This window comes from Pelodiscus sinensis, chromosome 2, assembly GCF_052426305.1.
Source record: "Pelodiscus sinensis isolate ZL-2025 chromosome 2, ASM5242630v1, whole genome shotgun sequence".
Classification (NCBI taxonomy): Eukaryota; Metazoa; Chordata; order Testudines; family Trionychidae; genus Pelodiscus; species Pelodiscus sinensis.
In genome coordinates, this window is record NC_143053.1 from 178,187,998 (window position 1) to 178,209,124 (window position 21,127).

Consider the following 21,127-nt stretch of genomic DNA (forward strand, 5'->3'; position numbering starts at 1 on the left):
GGTAGGGTTGCCAGTTTTAATATATTTTTTACTTCTTATGTGGTTGCTATTTCATGTGCGTTCTGTCCTTCCCCTCAAATTTTGAAATTAACACTTTGGGGATTGTTTAGGTGTTTGTTCTTTAGCCATTCCAGTGTGTTTGTGGGTGGCGAGGAGGGCTTCAGGAACACTGCCATGGGAGAGTTTGAAACGTTTCCGCTTTCCCCAGCCCCCCCCCCCCCTGTGCCTGCAGGAGCGTCCCTGTAGTTTTGGGGTCCCCCCTACTTGGGGCCCATCCGCTCTGTTCTGTGCAGGAGCCGGCAGGGCCGCGCCTGGTGCAACCAGTCCCCGGGCCGGGGCGCAGGGCCCGCGAGCGCGGCTGGGAGAGGCGGGGAGCTGGGCGGGACACTGAGGCAATCAGCTGACTCGAGGCAGTCACGGGACGGGGCTCGGCGTCTGCTTGCAGCTGGGGCAGACACCGGCCATGCTGCTGCTGCTGCTGCGAGCCGCCGGGCTGGTGGCGCTGCTCGGCGCGGGGCTCGGCGCAGAGGTACGTGTCTCCCCGCGGAGCGCTGCCTTGCTGGGCCCAGCTCCTTGGCGGGGCGCATGGGGGAGCGGGGACCGGCCTTGGGCACCTCTGCGGGCGCGGAGCTCGGCTCAGGGCGGAGACTTTGCAGAGACGGCGGGAGCAGGGAGACGCACCAATCACAGCCCAGCCCCTGGGGAGATTTTTGGGGGGCTGGGTCCCCTCCCTTTACGTACACACATTGCAAACGTCTTGGGGCGGCTCGGGGCCCTTCTCTTCAGTCCCCCCAGCGCCTCGTCAAGGCTGGCTGCAGGCGGTGGGGTGCACGGGGTGGATGCATGGCAGAGAGGGCGGCTCTGCTCTCTGAGCCCCCGATGTCCTTGCCTCGCAGGGCTGCTGGGGCGGGGCGGGGAGGAAGGAGCAGGGTAATCTGCTGCTGTGGTTTCAACTGTATTTTTGAAGAACGGGCGAGTCGGTTTTTGCTCCTCAGTGCTCTGGATACCCCCATCCGAAAGGGAACTAATCTGTCTGATGCTTGTGGAGGTTACAGGACGCTGCTGTGGGGAGCCAACTTGTTGGAAGGGACAGATTCAGGTTACTTAACTCTGCTACATTAGTTTTCCCTTTCCTTGGTTATGGAGTTGTGATTCTGGGCTTGTTTGAGGCAGGGTCTTCTGTTTCTTGCAGCAAAGGGATTTTGTGCTACCGGGTTTAGTGAGGGAGAGATCTGTCTTCCTGCTCAATGCTTTCTGAACTCTCACCCATAAAGCCATGAATTGTCATTACAGCGCCGCCCCCTTGTTAGCCTTATTTTAGCCTTTGATTCTGAATATTCATCTTGACGAGTTATATGACTCTACATCTTTAACAGCCTTGCTTGTGTTTGGTTTGTGGGCTGTTCTGATGGTGCCAGCTTCCGACAACATACCCAGTAGAAAACATGATTTACTGGTGTGGTTTGAGAACAGGCAAGCGTATCCACTTTTTCCCCCACCATTTTTAATATGCTTTATCATTGTACTTGTTCCTTCTATATAGATATGCATCAAAGCCACATTCCAGGTTACAGTCTTGCTAAAGTCCTATAGTGGTTGCAATACAGTAATTCCTCATTTAACATGTGTCCACTTAACACGTTTTCGCAATAGCACGATTTTATTTTTAGGGATCATTTTTTGAATTACACGACCCTGGAATAACACGATTTTGCCAGCCCGTCTGTTGCTGGTGGCTGTGCGGGGCTTCCCTCACCTCTCTGCAAAGTAGCGGAAGGTTTGCCACTCACCGCGCCATTCCCCAGCAACCCTCCCCTTGCCAGACGCAGTGCGGGTCCCATCAGACCCATCACAGGGGCATGCTCCCAACCCAATCCCCCTTTCCTTTCCTTCCCTTTCCCTCCTTTCCCCAGAGCCAAACACCTCCCCTCTCTGTTGTAACCCAGTCCCCTTTCTCCTTCAACCTTATGTCTGGGACCCAGCAGACACCACCGCTTGAAACGCGACCCCCACCTTTTCCATTATTTTCAATGGGAAGATTGACCCCACATAACACGTTTTCACTTAACACGATCATTTTCTGAAACATATATAGTGTTAAGTGAGGAATTGCTGTACTTCCAGTTAAGGCTTGAGTGAAGAGGTGTAAGGCAGCATTTCCTTTGGTTTTGTTGCATTTGAAGTAAGCTCTTAGCATTATTTTAATGGTCATCCATTTAAATGTTGTATACATATTTTAGATAAAGTTAACACATAATAAAAACAGAATGACTCTAGGTGGGGGAGAGGTTGGTTTAAACTGACAACAGTCAGTAACACAGTACATCACCTTTTTGAATTATTTTTAAAAAGCAAATATTAATTAAAAACTTAAAATAGTCGTTCTGGTGACCTCATGATTTAAAAATAAGAGTGTGGGGGATAGGGATGTGAAATACTGTTTAATTTATTAACAGGTTAAACATTGTTTAACTGGTTAATCGATTAAAAGGAGTGTGGGCAGAGGGGCGCCCCCCCCTTCCCCAGGCTCTAGCCTGGCTGGAGCAGCCCCCTGCGGTATGCCTGGGCCCACTGTGAACAGGGGCTGCTCAGACGACTAGAGAGGCCCCTGTCTGCAGCGTTCCCCTCCTCTTCCATTGGAAGTGGAGAGCTTCTCCAGCCCCACCAGTTACCAATTAACTGGAACTGGTAAGCATCAGTTCCAGTTAACCTTTCACATTGCTAGTGGTGGGGGAGAAAGAGAATATGTTATCAGAATGCACATAAAAGGGTTTAGTTTATGGAAGCTGCAAGGTACTGATGAGGGGGTCTAAGTCTTAGCTGCCATACCAAAACTCATGTTGATTCAGAGTCTCCCTAAATCCTGGCCTAAACTACACGTGTGGAAAGGACTGATGACCACCCTGTCACGGAGTGTGGGGGAATCACCGGGTCCTGCACCCCCATCCGCAGTCCCATGTTCTCTCAGCTACCAAGTAGAGCAGAAGGTTTCTTGTTACAGGAACATTCAGTACAGTCCCTCTTGGGAGATAAGGGGGCCCAGAGCCACGGCTCTGGACTTCTGCCCAGGCCTAAACCTGCCCCCCCAAAAAACCTCACACACCCAGCAACTAGTCCCAGCCCTCCAGGCTGCCTCTGCCTACTCCTTTGTTCAGATTCCTGGGCAAGGTGTCACCTGGTTGCTTCCACCACCTAGGCTCAGGTTACAGGACAGACTGAGCTATTGTGTGTGGCTCTCACTGAGGGGAGGCTGCCCCATTTTAGCACATACACAAGATTCCCAGGGCCAGCTTTAGGACGTGTGCGGCACCAATTTGAACAGTTTTGACAGTCAGGATTTTTGGTTGAGCGCGCAAAAAAAAAAAAAACCCCCCCCACACAAAAAACCAGCACACAAAAAAAGAGTCACAGTCCCTTTAAGGTCCCAGCTCAGGGCAGAGTCCCACCTTCCCGCCAAACCCCAGGGCCAGCTCCCCCTCCGGGGCGCAGGGAAACCCCTGTGCTCAACTCACCTCTCCTGCAGCGCAGGGAAGCCCCCATGCTCCTTCTCTGGGGCCAACGGCCCCTCCCGCAGCATGCCTGGCACACCAGCACACTTCCGGCTTTCGGGCACGGGGCCCACTTGCTTTAGGGTGCGGGGCTGTGACGGACCGGGCTGTGTCTGGGCACAGCTGAGGGCGTCCGCTCAGGGCGAATTGCTCAAATCCGGGGCTTCTTACACTCCCCAGACTGGTGACCTTTCCAAACAGGCCACAAACCAGTCCCACACAGCTCTTCAGCAGCCTGCCTGAAGCCTCATGAGCAAAACCCCTCCGACACCCCAGCAATATCCATGCCCCAGATGGCCCCGGGCCTATACACAGGTGGGGGGCGGGGGGTCCTAGCACCCAATCCCACCTACCCCGAACAAGTCCTGTCCGGTTCCAAGAAACCAGCCACAGATCCCTGGTCAATTTACCCTCTGGATCTTACCCACAAATCACGCCGAGCCAATCCTTTAGAATCTATATCTAAACGTTTATTATCACAAGAAAAAAAAGCATGAGAGTAAGGTTGTTAAAGAATATTACATTACATGCACCGAATCTCCCAGTTCTCGATGCAGGCTCTAGCAGAGATATTACAGCTGCTGGTTTAAAAGTCCTTGTTGCACATCCTACCATCAGGATGGGTCCACAGGTCTTCCGGTCTCTTCGATCCCTGCAATGCTGCCTCTGGGATGAAGTGCTGAGCTGAGAACAAGATGGCGTTGACCACATGGCCTATTTATCCCTCCATCCTGGTCCCTTCTTGGCTGTAGCAGGTCAACTGCCCGAGGCCAATCTCTGTGTTCCCTGCTGGCAGCTCTCAGGTAACAGCCCCCATTCTTTAGGTGTCCTTGGCCCATTGAGAGCCATTGTCCCACAGGGCCTCGCTAATTAGCACGTCCACAGGCCCGGCCCTGCCCAATGCTCAACCACATGCAGGGAAATCTTCAGTATCCATACCATTACATGCTAATAGTTGCACACACAGACATTATACAAACACATGAACAGCGTACATAGGATTATCAGACAGTAAGCTTCTATTCAATACCTCACATGGGCCACTTCTATACCATTTTTGGGGCCAACACCCCCCACCTATGGGTGCATCAGTGATCTGGCTGCTCCCCTCAAGATCCAGTAACTTGACAGGGGCCCTCTTAGGTGCAGGGCCTGATTTGGGGGATTGGGCGAATTGGCCTAAAGCTGGCCCTGAAGATTTCTATCCTCACTCTGACACTGGTGCAGTGCCCAAGAAACTGAGGCGCACACACGGGGTTGCAATGAGGGAATCATCACATAAGAGAGTGAACACAATCCCCACTACATCACACACCCTAAATTAATGTTGCTTTAAACTATCTTTCAAAACTTGTTTGCCATAAATGAGTACACTGTCACCTTGAAAGTGCAGGCCTTTATATTTCCCGTCTCTGAGCAACTATTCAAGGCTGCTTTAAAGGGATTTTTGATGTGCATGTATTATTTTTCCTTACAGTTTCTCTGAGGAGCAGAAGTATGGGATGAGATGGAGGAAGTAGTTTTCATGCTTTATGTTTATGCTCCAGTGATACTGAATGGCTGAAGCCTGGAACTGAATGATTGATGGCTATATCATCATTCTGATATTCATTTAGTCACCACCATGGGTCACTGGGGAAAAAACACTATTTTAGTTTGTCACCCATATTTAAAATAAACTTCTGGAATAATTTGATTTCTCAGAGCGAGACTACAAACTGACCTGACACGAATACACAAACTCATAAAATAAAACAAAAAATTGGAAGCCCTGGTATTCTTGTTTATGTGAGAGCGGAACCATATCAAAATGTGTAGAGCCCCTTTTAAAAGGGGAGTAGTTGAAAAGTGTCCAGCGCATCATGAATAACCATGCTGCTGGCTTAGGAGGGATAATTCGCTAAGCTGCGAAACAGACGTCGCAACTTGAGAGAAAATTTGTATGATCAAAGATTATGTTTGTAGCTTTTTGCTTTTTTTTTCTTACTGATTCTTAGAAGAGTTTCTGTGTTATGGGTGTAGAGAAGTGTCTTAATGATGCACCATCTTCAATTTTCCAAGGTTATTGTGCATGGGAAGTAGATTAGGTAGTGAATGCAAAGTATTAACTATAGTTGTGTTTCTTCTGTGGAGTAAACAAGGTCTGGTAATATTTTATTGGTTTTTGGAAAGCAATCATAACTGTGTGATTTGAAACAATATGCCAGAATTATGAGAATTTGTATTACTGCTTTATCATTCATAGGTTTTTGTTATAACTTATCTGGGAACCTTGAGGGTAGATGAGGTATAGAGATCAGGACTGGGTTCTCAGATCATAGCTATTCTAAGTTAATGTACATTTTATAGCTATCCTTGATAGTGACAGTTGTCTCTTCCTCAGCCTTGGTGTTCTGGGCTTTAGATGGTGGATAACGCCTCTGTCTGGTTTCTAGCCTGGGAAAAGGGGATTTTATGTCTAATATAAAAAAGCTGATGCTGGTTCCTGGTTGCAGGCCAAGTTGACCAAGAAGTCCCTTCACAACCACGTTCTTACCTACTGGAAACTTCTATAGAACAGGAAGGTGCAGGGACTGGTAGAGATGATCTCCTTCAGGCAATTGCCGCTTGAAGCAAAGGCTACAGTGGCTGCTGGTGTTGTCTTCGTCTTCATGATGATATCCCGGACCTTCCTGGCAGAGCGACTTGAATTCAGTACACGGAGGTGGCTGCAGAGATTACAGATGGCACTGTTTGTTAATGCACTGATGCTCATAGGTTCTCTTTATATCTGGAGATGTATAGTGACCACATTCTACAGGCTTTCAGCTGCCAGCTCCTATTGTTTCATGCCATGGAAAATAGCTGTACTCATGTTTCTAGCCTTGGCACACTCAAGCTTTTTTACACTGTTGTTTCTTATCGCAGAAGAGCCCAGTTTCTTTTCCTTAGCTTCTTACACATGTCTAGGAGCCTATATAATCCTTGTTTTCTTTCTCTTTGCTTTGGGCACTGTAGAACAAGTTTATAAGCTCTTGATCAGGAGGGGTGCTCAGACAAGTGGTGTCCATAAGAGTAGTAAAACTATGATTAAGCCTATTCTGGCTGTCATGGTAACAATTGCACTGACTACTGTTGGGTTGTTGAATGCCTCCCAACCTCCTGCAGTGACCACAGTGGAGATTCCTATTCACAAACTGCCTTTGTCCATGGATGGCCTAAAGGTGGTGATGATATGCGATATCCATCTGGGACCCACTGTAGGGAAGACTAAACTTGGAATGGTAGTGAAGATGGTCAAAGCTTTAAAACCAGATATCACTGTGATTGTAGGTGATCTATCGGATTCTGAAGTGATGGCCATCCGCCCTGCTGCCGAATCTCTTAGTGAGCTTAATTCCCCATTGGGAACTTACTTTGTCACTGGAAACCATGAGTATTATACTTCTGATGTCAACAATTGGTTTGAGTTGCTGAAGTCATTTAATATTCGTCCACTCCACAATGAGAATGTGAAGATCTCTTCTCCAAGGAGCAGCATTGATTGGTTCTGTTTGGCTGGCGTTGATGATATTGAAGCTCAGATGTTGCGCTATTCTGGTCACGGCATGGATTTAAAAAAAGCTTTAAGTAACTGTAGTGCTGATCATGCAATAGTACTTCTGGCTCATCAGCCATTGGCTGCAAAATGGGCTCTCCATGAACGGCCAGACATAAACTTGGTCCTTTCTGGCCACACTCACGGTGGGCAAATATTCCCTCTGAATGCTGGTGCCTATTTACTGAATCCCTTCTTCGTTGGCTTGTATAAATTGGGACAGAGCTCTTTCATATATGTCAGCCCGGGGACTATGTATTATGGAATTCCAATGAGGCTGGGTAGCAGAGCTGAAATAACGGAGATCATCCTGCGCTCTCCCTGAATGGTTTGCCAGCTTGAAAATGTTGTATCTTCTATCAGCCAGTAGAACTGACTCTGATATGCACAAGTCCCTGAGCCAAGTCCATCCGCGATATAACACTGGGGAAGTTGGTGAGGTTAGAGCAGCGATGGACTTGGCTTTGTAAGCTGATGCTGCTCCTTCTGCAGATAGCACTGTTTCTTCCACCATCTTGTAGGCTTATCAAACACCCATGACAGATGACTGGAAGTGATCCATAAGTCAATTAGATGTGTTCATTGTGCTGTTAAGATGCCTCATTGAAAAGTTATCGCCATGGCATTGGTGTTTCATTTTAAGTTTGCTTACTGTGTGTATTCAATATTTTGTAATCTGTCATTGGCTCACATTCTACTTGATTCTTGCCATCTGATGGAGTGCTGCCTAATTCCTAATGGTGCACAGTTTGTCCACTGGGAGATGTGGTAAAACTGATGTAAATTTTCCCCCGTGTGCTCTACAAAGTCTTCATTCAGGCTTATTGATTCCTGCTGACTCCTACTCTAGGAATTGAAGGGGAGGAAAGGGCAAGGATTCTGTTTGTTTTGTATTCTGAGGCCTTGATCTCAGTTGGGACCTATAGATGTTACTGCAAAACCACTAGTGAAGCAAGTTATCCATGCTAGGGTTGCCAATTTTGGTTGGATTTATTCCTGGAGATTTTATTATATGACCCATCTTTTAATTAAAGATCAATTAAAACTTTAGTTCCTTTAGACTACAAGACAGTCCTGGAGGGCTGGCGTCCCTCTGTATTGGCTCCTGTAAAATCTAGATCAACAATCCAAATCATAAGAATTTGAGAGACTTTTATAGTGACGAAGTATAGAATTTATCTAGTGGGTGTTTAATAAAGGGCTTATAAAAGGGGCATTATTAGCTCAAATTCTCATTTCATTCTGAGTGTTCAGGACCTTTGTGAGAGTGTCTGTGTTAGCACTTTTATCAGTAAAACTTTTGTCAGTTAAGGGTGTGATTAAAATACCCTGCCCCCGATTGACAGTTTCACCACGGAAGTGCTGGTATGAAGAGTGCTATGTCTGCAGCAGATACTCTCCTGCTGACATAACTACAGCTGCTCTTTAGAGATGGTTTAATTATGCCCATTGGAGAGCTCTCTCATATTGGTATAGAGTGGCTACATGGGAGATCTTGCAGCGGCACAGCTGTATCAATACATCTGTGCTGCTGTAAGGGCTCTAATGTAGACATAGCCTTAAAATCTATAGTTGAAATAACTACAACAAAAAAACCTTTTTTTTCCCCCATTTGTATCCTTGAGGTAGACTTAGTTTGTAATTTCTTTCCATTGTATAGTTAATTTCTCCTTTCTGTTTGTATAAGATTTTTACCCAACAAATGGAGAGAGAGAGAATATACAAATAAAACAGCCGTGCCTGACGGGAAAGGTACTTGAAATTTTGAACTTACTTTAAAGTAATCTAGTTTGTAAATTAATATTTTCCCTTTACCGGAATTGGATTAAATAGCATTGCAGTAAACCTCAGAGTTATGAAAACCTCAAGAATGGAGGTTGTACGTAATTCTGAAATGTTCATAATTCTGCACAAAGTTTCAGAAGATTACAATTGAACATTGATTTCATGCAGTTGTGAAACTTCACTATGCAGAGGAAAAATTCTGTGTTAAGGGATGTAAAATCCCATTTGATCAGTTAAATGTTACATGCTCCAGCTGGAGCACCTTTGCCCATGGTGTGGGCAGGGGCTGCTCCAGCTCCCGCCAGTTAACTGTAACTGGTAAACATCACCATAACTGGTTAACCATTCCCTATGTTGAACCAACTTAATTTAAATGAAACAAGTGTGGAAAGTTTCCTTGCCTTTTCAAATCTTTTAGTAGCTTACATTGAACGTGGTACTGTACTGAATTTTCTATTTTTGGTTTCTCCTGTTGCATAATTGTGTCTGCTGCTGCATCCAAATGAGTTGTGTGGTTGACTGCTCAGTTTGTAACTCTGAAGTTCTAACTTCTAACTTCTAGGGATTCTAACTTCTGTATGTGTGTAGATTTCCTGGCGTCAAGACCCCTCATTGTTGCGCTTTGGAAAAAGGTGGTCATCTTTTTGTGTCCATTTAAACGGCATCTGAAACATTTCACTATCTTCCTCACACCAGTCCTTTGAGCATAAAGACGCTCTAGCAGATGAGGAAGAGAGGAAACGTGGCAGAGTAGGGGAATTGAATCCAAGTCCCATGCTAACACCGTAACCACTGAACCACTTCTCTCTAGTTTCCCAGTATCTAAATACACTGCACCTTCACAAAATGCTTTGTATCTATGCAGCATCTTTCATCTGAAGAGCTCAAAACACAAACAGAGCCCCACATATCCACTGTGTGTGTGCCTTATGACTGCTCTTTCCCAGGCCGAGTTGGTGTTGCTGCTACCTGACCACCACGAGTTTGCCCCCAGTGATAGTCTCCAGTTCTTGTTGTCAGTGAAAGACCTGAGTTAAAATCCATGTCTCCAACTTGGTAGCACATTCTCTCTAGGCCACACTGAGGATTATTGCCAAGTTGCACAGGCTAATTCTGTAGCTAAGAACCTTCCATTGGAGGCAGGCACAGGCGTTTGCTTCGGTGTTAGTTTCTGGGAGCAGGCCTACACTACAAGGACAGGTTGATCTAAGTTATGCAATTTTAGTTGCTAGTAGCGTAACTCAAATTCATGAAATCTAGATCTACTTACAGGGTTCACACTGCGGGCGGTTGTGAGTAAAAACTCTCCTGTCGATTCTCCTTATTCATCTCGTTTCGTTAAATACAAGAGTTGACAGAGATCGGCGTTTGATTTAACTGGTCTATATTAGACTGGCTAAATTGATCACCATGGCGTCTAGACACCTCATAATGGAGCCAAGCCTTCAGTGAGCCCTGAAATGTCAGTTAGCTCTGTTTCCCTCCAGCCCTTTCCAAGATAATGCAAATGTGTACAAAAATCAGTCTGGAGGATTGACCCCTTCAGGAAGCCAGTGATTTTAAATTGTACTGTACGAACATTTTGACCTTGTGTGAATGCCTGTATAACAATAGAAAGCATAACTTTTCTGATAGGAGGATCTAAAAGCTTTATGCCTTATTTATTAACTTTCTTTTTCATCTGTTTTTGTTGTCTTTAATGGTGATTGCTCTGGGATTTAATTAAATATTTTTTTATTTTGATTTCTACTAGAATGCAAAATGATTGAAAAGTGTACTTTGAGCACCATTTGCAGCATACCCAAAACTTATGATCACTTTGTGAAAATTATAATATAAAACCATATGCCTTGGAGAATCAGCATGCCTATTTTTAAGTCATAGTATTGATGTAATGAATGCACTGAATGCTAAGATTATTACTGCTCCACGCAATTAATAAAAAGTTGATATTGTCCATGGTGGAGACAAGCGTCTTCTGTAATGATCATACTCTGTTCAGGGATTAAGTTGAAAAAAAAATTTTAGTTCAGCAATTAAGTTTAATAAGGCACAAATGCAAAGCATTGTACCATGCATCCAGGCCACTCTGTGTAGGGAGTTTTGATATTCCTGTGTGCAAGTGTGCAAGTGAAAAAAGGAAGGTCACCACGAAAGCTCATCATCTAATAAACCATCTTGTTACGTCTTTAAAGTGCTACATTGTCCTGCTTTTTATCCTTCTGAGAGATATTGATGAAACTTTCATGCAGGTACTCTGCAGTCCTTCCTCAGTGATTGCTAGGGATGGCAGCCTTATTTCTTCCCTATGCCTCATGACTTTGGTTGGCAATATGGGTCTGTGTGGCTTCAGGAAGCCAGTAGCAGCTGTATTGTCTGTGCCTCTGATATCCTCCAGAGTGAGACATCAACTTAAATCATCATTGCCTGTGGAAAATAGTGTTGGAGCTCAGTGCCCTATGCTGCTACTCAGGGAACAGGGACCAAAATTATATAACTTCCTGTGACACAACATTTCCTACCCCTCTCTCCTGCCTCCACCCCGCATCAAGCCATACTCACTATGGCGGGGACTGGAGAGAAGTGCTATGGAGAGGTACGCCAAAGCTGAAGGGCATGTGTTCTTTTTTTTTTTTAAACATTCATGGGAATAAGGGAAGGGAGTTTTGAACCTGTGGTTCAACCGATCAGAGCTGTTGCACTGTAAGTTCCCACCCCATGGTAACTTTATGTGAATAGGCTCTTTCCTCTTCTAGTAGTGTTCCTCTAACCTATTCCAGGGACTATCATACCAGAGCCGTGCTGATTGTTACCTTTTTGGTCTATGACATGCTGTTTGTGTGGCCGTTTTAAAATTGCATTAGTTCTCTTTGCTGTCATGTTGCATAACATACCCATTTAATGAGCTGTTCTACCTTCTGTATAGACCTTGGGCTCCTAGAAGGTTGGTTGTTTTCTAAATAGTGACATGTAGAGTTTCCAAAGTACCTGCCAAATAGTGGGGGAGCAGGGCAAAGCCAGTCCTTAGGCTTCTTTTTCTCATGCTCCCATACCATAATCCCTCAACACTCTGAGTTTCCAGGTTATTCCTGCCTATTGAGTGCACCTTTTTAACTAATTTTCTTCCTTCCCCTACCCCCAGCAAACCAGATTTCATTTCCCCCCACCCTCCAACTCTCTTTTTCCTTCTCATTTCCTTCAGTTCTGGATACAGCTTTCTCTCAAGATATACTTTGAGTGTTTATACTATGGTCCTTCATGTCCTGATAGGTGCAGTGGAGAATATTAAAACATAAACTACAGTAAAAAAGGAATTGGTACTGCCTGATTGGAGAGGGTTTGCTTGTTGGGGAACCCTGAAGCCAAATGCCAATAGGAAGGAGATTAGAAGTAACTTTTGGAAAATCATAGAACACTAGAACTGGAAGGGACCTCGAGAGATCATCGAGTCCGGTCCCCTGCCCTCACGGCAGGACCAAGCACCATCTAGACCAGTGTTTCTTAAACTGTGCTCCATGGAGCTCCAGGGGCTCTGTGAGGTTGACAATCTGGAAACATCAATAGGTACAACACATACAATCAGTGCACCTCTGGGGTTCCGCATAAATGTTTACACATGTGTAAAGGGCTCCAGAGCCCAAAAAGTTTGAGAACTGCTGATCTAGACCATCCCTGATACATGTCTGTCCAACCTGCTCTTAAATATCTCCAGTGATGGAGATTCCACAACCTCCTTAGACAATTCATTCCAGTGTTTAACCACCTTGTCAGTTAGGAAGTTTTTCCTGTTGTTCAGCCTAAACCTCCCTTGCTGCAGTTTAAGCCCATTGCTTCTTGTCCTATCATCAGAGGCTGAGGAGAACAATTTTTCTCCCTTCTCCTTGTGACACCCTTTTAGATGCTTGAAAAGTGCCATCATGTCCCCCCTTCAGTCTTTTCTTCTCTAAAATAAACAAGCCCAGTTCTTTCAGTCTTCCCTCAAGCCTACTAAAGTTAAGAATTTATTGGGTATCCACACCAATGCTTTTGGTTTCCTCCACATGTGAAGCTGTGGTTTTGACTGGCGCACATCCTGTTTTGTGTTGTAGGGGCAACTTTCGCACATGCCTACTTCCACTGCAACAGACCCTTTTTCTACCTCCTGCAGATCCTTCAGCTGAGGTGCTGGTTGTACTTTCCCCAAATCTTTTCTTTTATGGATTCCTCCTCTGTAGTTGTGTGATCCTTCATTTACCTTCTTCTGGCCTTGGTTGGGATGGCCATCCATCAGTCTGGGAGGTAGAAGTTCAGTAGGGATGTATTCTCTGGCTGTGGAACCTACTTCTGTTCCTTAATTGTGTCACACACTTGGGCTGAATTCCTCTGGGTGGTCTCCACTGATCCCTTTGTGGACTATTTGTTGGGGTTAAGAGTTTGCAACTGGGTGCCCTCATCCAGTATCATTGGTTTTTAATCTCCCCCAGCTTTCCTGTTCTAACATTTGTTTTTTTTCTAATCTATTTACTAGGGTCTTTGGCCCCTCTCTCAGTTGAAGGTACGAGTGTTTTGTCTTACATTGACTTAGGTTCACCCATCTAGAATTTAAAGTAGGCTGGCACCTCTGACCTGTATTGAATTCACCCAATTTAGAAGGTCTGTTTCATTTAGACAAGTATGCTGCTTATTTTTTCAGTTTGTGTTTTGACTTCTGACCTACCACCTGATGCTAGCTGAAGATGATTTTGTGTGCATATGTGGAAATGTGCAAAGGTCGTGCTTGAGGGTGAGTGACTTAAAAACAATACTGTCATGCAAAACATCTGGTTGAAAGCAGGAACTAGGAGTATGTGGGAACAAGAAGGCTTCTATGTAATGGTTAAAGTGTACTGTTAACTTACAAATATGTATCTTCAACATATTACTGTTATCTTGGTACTAATAACAGTTTAGATTATTAAATGTTACAATTATAAAAATCCAGTTCATTGGTCAGTTTATTACTCTTTCTGCTTGGAGAATGATGCTGATTTTACTTTCATTCTTGTGCATGAAGCCAGTTTCTCTTTCAGATTCTCAATGCAGAAGGGTTCATGATTTTAAAAATACTTTTTAATTGATTCCTCCCCCCCTTTCCTCCCAATTTTTACAAAATGTAAAGTGCAGCAGCCCTTTAAAATCATAAGTCTAGGATTGAAGAATAATCTGGATTCTGTTTCTGCCTCTGCCAATGACTTCCTGTGGAATCAGTCTTTGCCAAGTCACTTCAAGTCAAGATTCCAGTACTCTGGATGCTGGATTGCACCTTGCTAAAGTCAGTGGAAGCACTTGAAGAGTGAACCTACATTTATGGAGTTAAGGTATCAGAATCTGGCCCTTAATGCTCTGCTCTAGTTGTTTCATCTGCCAAATGGACACATACGAGGGTGTGTTGAACCTTAGTTTGCTGATTGTAAATTGCTTTGAGATCCTCAGCTGGAAGGAACTATAGGAGTGTCCAATATTACATTTAGAGCTGATGGGAATTTGTTAATTGTGTTGGATTATAATGTAGGGGTTTGGTTGCAATATATGTTGCTTTACATTTCTAACTTCATAGATAATATCTCCTTAGCGTCTGTTTGTCAGAGGCTAGAAATAGATGATAGGAGAGGGATCATGTGAGGATTACTTACTCTGTTCACTTCCTCTGGGGCATGTGATATTGGCCACTATAGGCAGACAGGACACTGGGCTAGATGGACCTTTGGTCTGACCCAGTATGGCTGTTTTTATGTTGTTTGGCAGAAATTTGCAGTCTTTTTTTCCCCCATGTGTCTGAATAACTCTCCTTCCTTTACCGGTACTGAAAAGTGATTATTTTTTTAAATATAGAGACTAATGGAGATTTAAGAGCCTTGGCTACTAAACAGTCTTCCACTTATTAGAAACTAGAAGGTTTACCCGGTGTTACTTGACTCCTCAACTCAATTAATTTTGGGTTGGGTTTTTTTTTTTAATAAAATGAAAATGTGCATGCTTCATTTGAATCATTGTTCTGGGGTGGGGGATAAGGATGAGAGATTCAGTATGCAGGTTGCTCTGGGGGGGAGAGAGGACTATCCTACTCTCTGTCACTGCAGCAGCTTGGGGCCAAGGGCAAGGGTCCATGTCCCTCGGATGTGGCAAGTCCAGGTTTGTCTTCCCAGTGGGGTCCTCAGCCAGAGTGAGGAATGCAGCAAATTGTATGCTTCCCCCTCGCTCTCGGACAAAGGGGAGCAGCCAGCAATGTTTCCATATGAATCGGGGGTGGGCAGGAGGTAAAGCTTCAGCCACACATACCCCTCATACCTCTAAAGGGCATCTGGGGGATGGGGAGTGGGAGTCTTGGGGCAGTCCTGGATGGGGGAGGCGGGTGCCCCAAGTCAGCCCCTTTTACCTGCCTAGAGATTGTCTCTTTTCTGTTTGGTTTTATGAGAAACAATCCCATTCCAGGCACATCCCATTTTCCTGGCCCAACCAAACCCTTCCCTTGCTTTAAATTATGAAGAGGAAGCTGTACGCTGAATGGGGTGGTCCCAGCTCTTTCTGTTTAGGAGGAGTTCTTGAACAGACTGACAAACTCTCTCAAAAATATAGTAGACTAAGCTCTTAAACCCTTCAGATAACATAGGCTTTGTCTACACTTGCAGTTGATTAACAAAACTGTTGTTGTTCGTGGCTGCTTAACTCTTCTACTCCCAACGAAAGTTTTGCCATGGCAAGTGTGAATGCTGCTTTCTCATCAGGAGTGCTCTTCTGCGTAGGGATGTACCAAGCACCAAGCAGATGTAAAACAGTCCAGGGTGTAAGGCAATGAAAAACCAAACCACTTCAGTGCAGCAACTATTGCCATCACTGCCTGGCCTACATGTCTGCTATGGTTCTTTTGGTCTTACTTAGCTCGGTTTATTTGGCATGTGTTGGGAGCAATTTTTGGGAGATTCATATTAAAATTCTGCTGCAAAATGGAGGAGAGGGATGGGATGGTTTATCAGCCTCTGACGCAGTCTCTTGAAATAATACTGAAAGATCTTAAGTCTAGTCCTACAGAAGAGCACATCTTGCCTACTTGAAGTGGATCAGATTGCACCAAATGGGACAAGCAGTCCAAAAATGGTGACATCACAACCGGTTGGGCTTCTGAACTTGCCAGAGATCTAGTGGACTGAAGAGTTTAGTAAGCAGGGTGTTTTAACAGAAAACTATTGTCCTTTTCATGGAGGTTGAAGCTCACATCTGATAATCTTGATTCACAGAATGCATCCCCAAGGAGTTTTGGGATCGATTATAATAACAACTACTTCCTCAAGGATGGGAAACCATTCCGCTACATCTCGGGCAGCATTCATTACTCCCGTGTGCCTCGATACTATTGGAAAGACCGTCTGTTGAAGATGAAGATGGCAGGGCTTGATGCTATTCAAACGTAAGTAGCTTTTGACTTGTTAGGAGAAGTCTTAAACCAGAACAGTGGGGGAAGAGGAGGGCAAGCTGAACAAGGCAGCCTCTTTTACATTATTGTTAGCCAGACTCTAGAGAATCCAGGAGCATTGTGAACATGTAGCTGAGCTGACAGATGTTCCACTTAAAACTGTGTTTTGAGATATGGGGCATGTCTTTCATAAAAGGAAACAATCTGACTATAGGCTGGATTTTTATTTTTGTTTAATGCAAATGTGTCCATTTTAAATGAGCAGTGTTGATTTGGAAGGGAGTAAATGGCAGCTGTGCACATGTGTTTCTTATTCCATATTCTGGTCTGTCCCTCTTGGCTGGTATTGCCTTCATCCTAGGTATGGCAAGGATCAAAGAAAATGTGCCCACAGAAGTGGGCTAAGACCTGTGAAAGTCCTAAGCCAAGGGATGAGGTGTTAGGTTAAGGCTGCTTGAGAATTGCTGGCTTGTCAAGGTTTTGCTTTCAGTTTCGGGGATCATTTGTAGTGAGAACTTGAGGATCCTGATCTCCCTGCAAACCGAAACACTTCCATAGAAAATTGCATTCGTTTGAGCGCTACTCTACAGCACTCTCTATTATCTGAATTCTATCTACTCTGCTCCTCTTCTTGTATTACAACTTAGCAGTTGAGATAAATTGTGATCCTCTAGCATACAGCCTGTAGGCACACACTACTCAATGGGGAGTGACTGCATGTCTGGAACTTTTTTCCTCCCATCTGAGTCTGACAGTTTGACACTACACAGCTTGTCTGTTTACCAAAGCTTTCAGCGGGCTTAGAACAGTGAGACCTAGTGGTGTGAACACAGAACTGCAATTCAGGTTCTCCTGATTTTTCTGGTATTTGGCTCTGACATAGTATTGGCATATAAACTTGTATTGGTTTTCCCCGTTGTAAATTTGGATAACAGTTGCCCACTTTGCAGGGAGTTTAGAGGTGTCATAGTTTGAGTAGGAGACTGAAAGTAATAATCACATGCTTAGAGATAAAGTGGGGTATTTTAACTATAATAAGTTATGTTCTCAGTATGATGCCATTTCCCGCAGTTAAAAAAACCTTGTCTCATAATATACAAATATGAAACATTTTAGAAAATTTGAAGTAGGGCAGACTCCAGAGTGAATCTGTGGTACAGCAGTAGAAAGGAAGTTAAGATGTCACACTAAGAACGAGCCAGGGATCTAGATTCTAGACTTCAAGACTTAAAGGGGAGGTGAGTTTACTCTGTTGTATATTACTAAGATGTTAGAAACGTTTATGTGGAATGCCACAAGCTAAGAGTTTTATTTTTCAATACTTGCTCTTCACCATCAATATTTGGACCAGAATTTTCAAACTTAGATTAAAGTGAGAGACACAAGGTGGAACAGGTAATACTCTTTCTTGGACACATGTATGTATATAATAATAAAGAGGGTTTTCCAAAGATGATGAAACATTTAATATTTGAATTTGTGGGTGCTAAGCAACTCCCAAAAGCCACCAATTAATAGGTGGTGAGTATGTACTTAGTTGCTTACATGACAGGCATAGATGTTTGAATTTTTGGCAGTAGGGCCTAATAATTGTAATACATCTGGGCACTACAGTTATGCTTCTGTACAATGTTGACCAAGCAAAAGGCTTGGTCAACAGCAAAATTGCAAAATATAATATGGCCCTACTTCTGCCGCAACCAAATTCATGAAACCGATATCTCCACAGTTGAAATTGAATTCGAAGGTGATATCAGAAAGCACATCATCGAGCCAATCACGTCAATTTCAAGCAAATTTTGGATATTGCTTGGTGGTGCGGTGAATGCTTCCAATCATCCACGCTTATGCAGCCATTGTCCACAAACTACAAGGGACCACGGTGGATAGAGCAATTGTGAACCTTGGCTCTCAGTACTTTGTGCCAGCTCAACCATTTGTGACACTCAGTCAAGTACGTTCTGTAGAAGGCGTAGAGATCAAAATCAATCCAAACAAACTAATGGGCAACACTGTTTGTCCTTTTAACTAACCTTCCCTCCTTTTAACCAACCAAACTATTGATCGATCACCTCAATTACTTGACCCTTGCCTTAAACACAACAGCTGTTTTTAATTACAAATGTAAATACCTAGTGCAAAAAATTTTTGTGTAAAAGTCTACCTCAAAATATATAAGGATATCAAAATGAACCTTGGAGTTTTTATTACTTGAAACACACTAGATTTAAGACCAAAAAGAGAAAAGTAAAAAATATATACAGGCAGTCCCCGGGTTACGTACAAGATAGGGACTGTAGGTTTGTCCTTAAGTTGAATCTGTATGTAAGTCGGAACTGGTGTCCAGATTCAGCCTCTGCTGAAACTGACCGCCAGTTCTGACTTACATACAGATTCAACTTAAGAACTCCAAGCGTCCCCAGTCAGCTGCTGCTGAAACTGATCAGCGGCTGATTCCAGGAAGCCCGGGGCAGAGCAACTCTGCCTCGGGCTTCCTGTAGTCAGCGCTGGTCAGTTTCAGCAGCGGCTGACTTGGGGACGCCTGGGGCAGAGCAGCTGGGGTGCTGCCGGGTTGGGCCAGTAGTGCCCAGAGCGGCAGTGCCCACCAACCGGCAGCGCCCCAGTTGCTCTGCCCCAGGGTCTACAACAAAAGCCTGGTCTGCTGGGGGGGGGGAGCACACTAGCTGCGCCCCCCCGCCCCCAGGCAGACCAGGGACACGGGGAGCAAAGTGGCAGTGGGGTGCCATGCTTCTGAGGCTTTGCTTTGGCAAAGCCTCAGAGGCACGGGACCCCACTGTGGCTGCGGCTTTGCTCCTGGTGTCCCTGGTCTGCTGGGGACGGTCCCCAGCAGACCAGGGGCACCGGGAGCAGCTTTTCTCGCCCCCGAGGTCGAGGTGGCGGGACCGCTGCCTGCGAGCTCCGGGGCGAGAGAGCCCCGTTCGTAAGTGCGGATCCGACATAAGTCGGATCCACGTAAGTCGGGGACTGCCTGTATGTATATACAAAAAAAATTTTTAAAACATTTTTTCTAAAAACGCACCAAAAGACTTAAAATAATTTAAAAAAAAGTCCAACAAAGTCAAAAATAAAGTTTTAAGCTAGCAATTCAGGAGGAAGATTGGATGGCTAACAGTTAGCAACTAATTTGAATTGTACTTAGCCCTCCAATCTTCCTCCTAAATTGCTAGCTTAAACCTTTATTTTTGACTTTTTGGTGCACTTTTAAAATTATTTTTAATCTTTTGATGCGCTTTTAGAAATATTGTCTTTCAAAAAAGTTTTTTGATATTTTTTTTTTAATTTTAGCTTTCAACTTCCATTCATTCCTATACAAGATTGCATGTTTGCTCCTACTTTATGTGTGCAAACTTTCATAGGATTTTCTGGATACAATTTATAACACTTAGGTGAGGATGGGAGTGGGAGGAGGCTGAGAAGGAAAAGAGGTGGGCAGAGCCATGAGCCGTGAGGCACCATGGCCCACAAAAAATTAATCTTGCACTGCAATTGCTGAGTTCCCCTTCTCCCCCCTTTTTGGGTGGGTGCTTGAGCTCTGGAGCACCCTTGGAATCAGCATGTATGGGGTCACATAATTTTCTTCCAGGCTCGCATTTGAGGTGGATGGTCCAGATGGTGGCCCAGGGCAACCTGCCAAAGAAGACACCATGTGTAGGTTTTGCCTGAATCTTACCTGATTGGCTGAGAGCCAGCGGGGCTGCGGGAGAGAGGCAACAGTATCTGGAGTAGATAGAGGGAAGCACATTGTAGGGGGGCAGTTGGACAACCAGTAGGTGACCACTCCGGATATGGTTGCCAGGCCTCCAGTTTTTGATCAGAAAGCCCAGTAGACCAGGGATCCTGGTAGCTTCTCTCAGCCCTGCTGAACGGGCCATTAAAAGTCCTGTTGATGGTGCTGTGGGCAAAGGCATGCTCCCTCTCCTGCTCTGGCTCCATGTGGCGCTCAGAAGTGGCTGGCATATCCATCCCGCTTCTAGGCTGAGGCATGTGAGGCATGGCAATGGGAGGGAGGGGAGGCTCTTAAGCTCACCCAAGTGCTGACTCGGCAGCTCCCATTGGCTAGGAATCACAGCCAATGGGAGCTGCAGGGACTGCACCAGCAGACAGGGGCAACACACAGAGCTGAATGGTCACACCTAAGCCTAGGCGCCAGAGGGAAATGCCAGCTACTTCTGGGAGCTGCCCAAGGCAAGCACTGCCGAGAGCCTGCCCCCCCCATCCCTCCTGCACTCCAATCCCCCACCCCAACTCTGAGACTTCTCCCAGAGCCTGCACCCCTCCCATACTCCAAACTCCTTAGTCCTAGTGTGGAGCCAGCACTGCTTGCCCTCAGCCCTACCTCAGATCCTGCACCCCTACTCTGAGTCCTCACTGCCCCCTTGCGCTCCAACCCCCTGGCCCAGCCCAGAGTCCTGTTATATCCCCCCCCCCCCCCCCCCCACACACACACATACACACACTCTGAGATTCTCATTCATTTCTGGTTCCAGCCCAGAGCCTTCAGCCCCTTCCACACCTCAGCCCTCTGCCCAGCACAGTGAAAATGAGTGGGGGCGGGGGAGTGTATGTGTGACAGGAGAGGGGATGGAGGATTGGAGAAGGGATTGGAAGGGGACTGGAGAAGGGATGTGGCTTTAGGAAGAGGGTGATGGAGGCATGGCAAGGATGTTTGTTTTTCTGCATTCAGAAAGTTGGCAACCCTACCTCTGGCGCAGGAGCGCCCCTCCTCCTCCCTGCTCCACTGCTGTGGATCCTGTTTCCACTCCCAGC

At 45.3% G+C, this 21,127-nt stretch overlaps 2 protein-coding genes across 4 annotated transcripts in view; both read left to right on the plus strand.

Moving 5' to 3' along the window:
- Positions 1-404: 404 nt before the first annotated feature.
- Positions 405-21,127, plus strand: part of GLB1 (galactosidase beta 1) — a 60,561-nt gene continuing 39,838 nt past the window's right edge. Inside the window, exons 1-2 of one of the 3 annotated variants that reach the window (XM_075921843.2) lie at positions 405-529; positions 16,164-16,333. In XM_075921843.2, the coding sequence (XP_075777958.2) occupies positions 464-529; positions 16,164-16,333 (236 nt within the window). In that variant the 5' untranslated portion in view covers positions 405-463. Of the gene's footprint in view, positions 530-12,129; positions 13,673-14,155; positions 14,247-16,163; positions 16,334-21,127 lie in introns of those variants that run through there. The other 2 variants (XM_014572899.4, XM_075921844.2) reach the window with 2 other exon arrangements.
- On the plus strand, positions 419-11,035 carry TMPPE (transmembrane protein with metallophosphoesterase domain). The gene is made up of 2 exons (XM_075921845.2): positions 419-529; positions 6,044-11,035. The coding sequence occupies exon 2, from the start codon at positions 6,131-6,133 to the stop codon at positions 7,448-7,450; it is 1,320 nt and encodes a 439-aa protein (XP_075777960.2). The 5' UTR covers positions 419-529; positions 6,044-6,130; the 3' UTR covers positions 7,451-11,035.

Excerpts from the sequence above, each read along its gene's own strand:
- TMPPE (XM_075921845.2), top strand. The coding sequence starts at position 6,131 with ATGATCTCCTTCAGGCAATTGCCGCTTGAAGCAAAGGCTACAGTGGCT.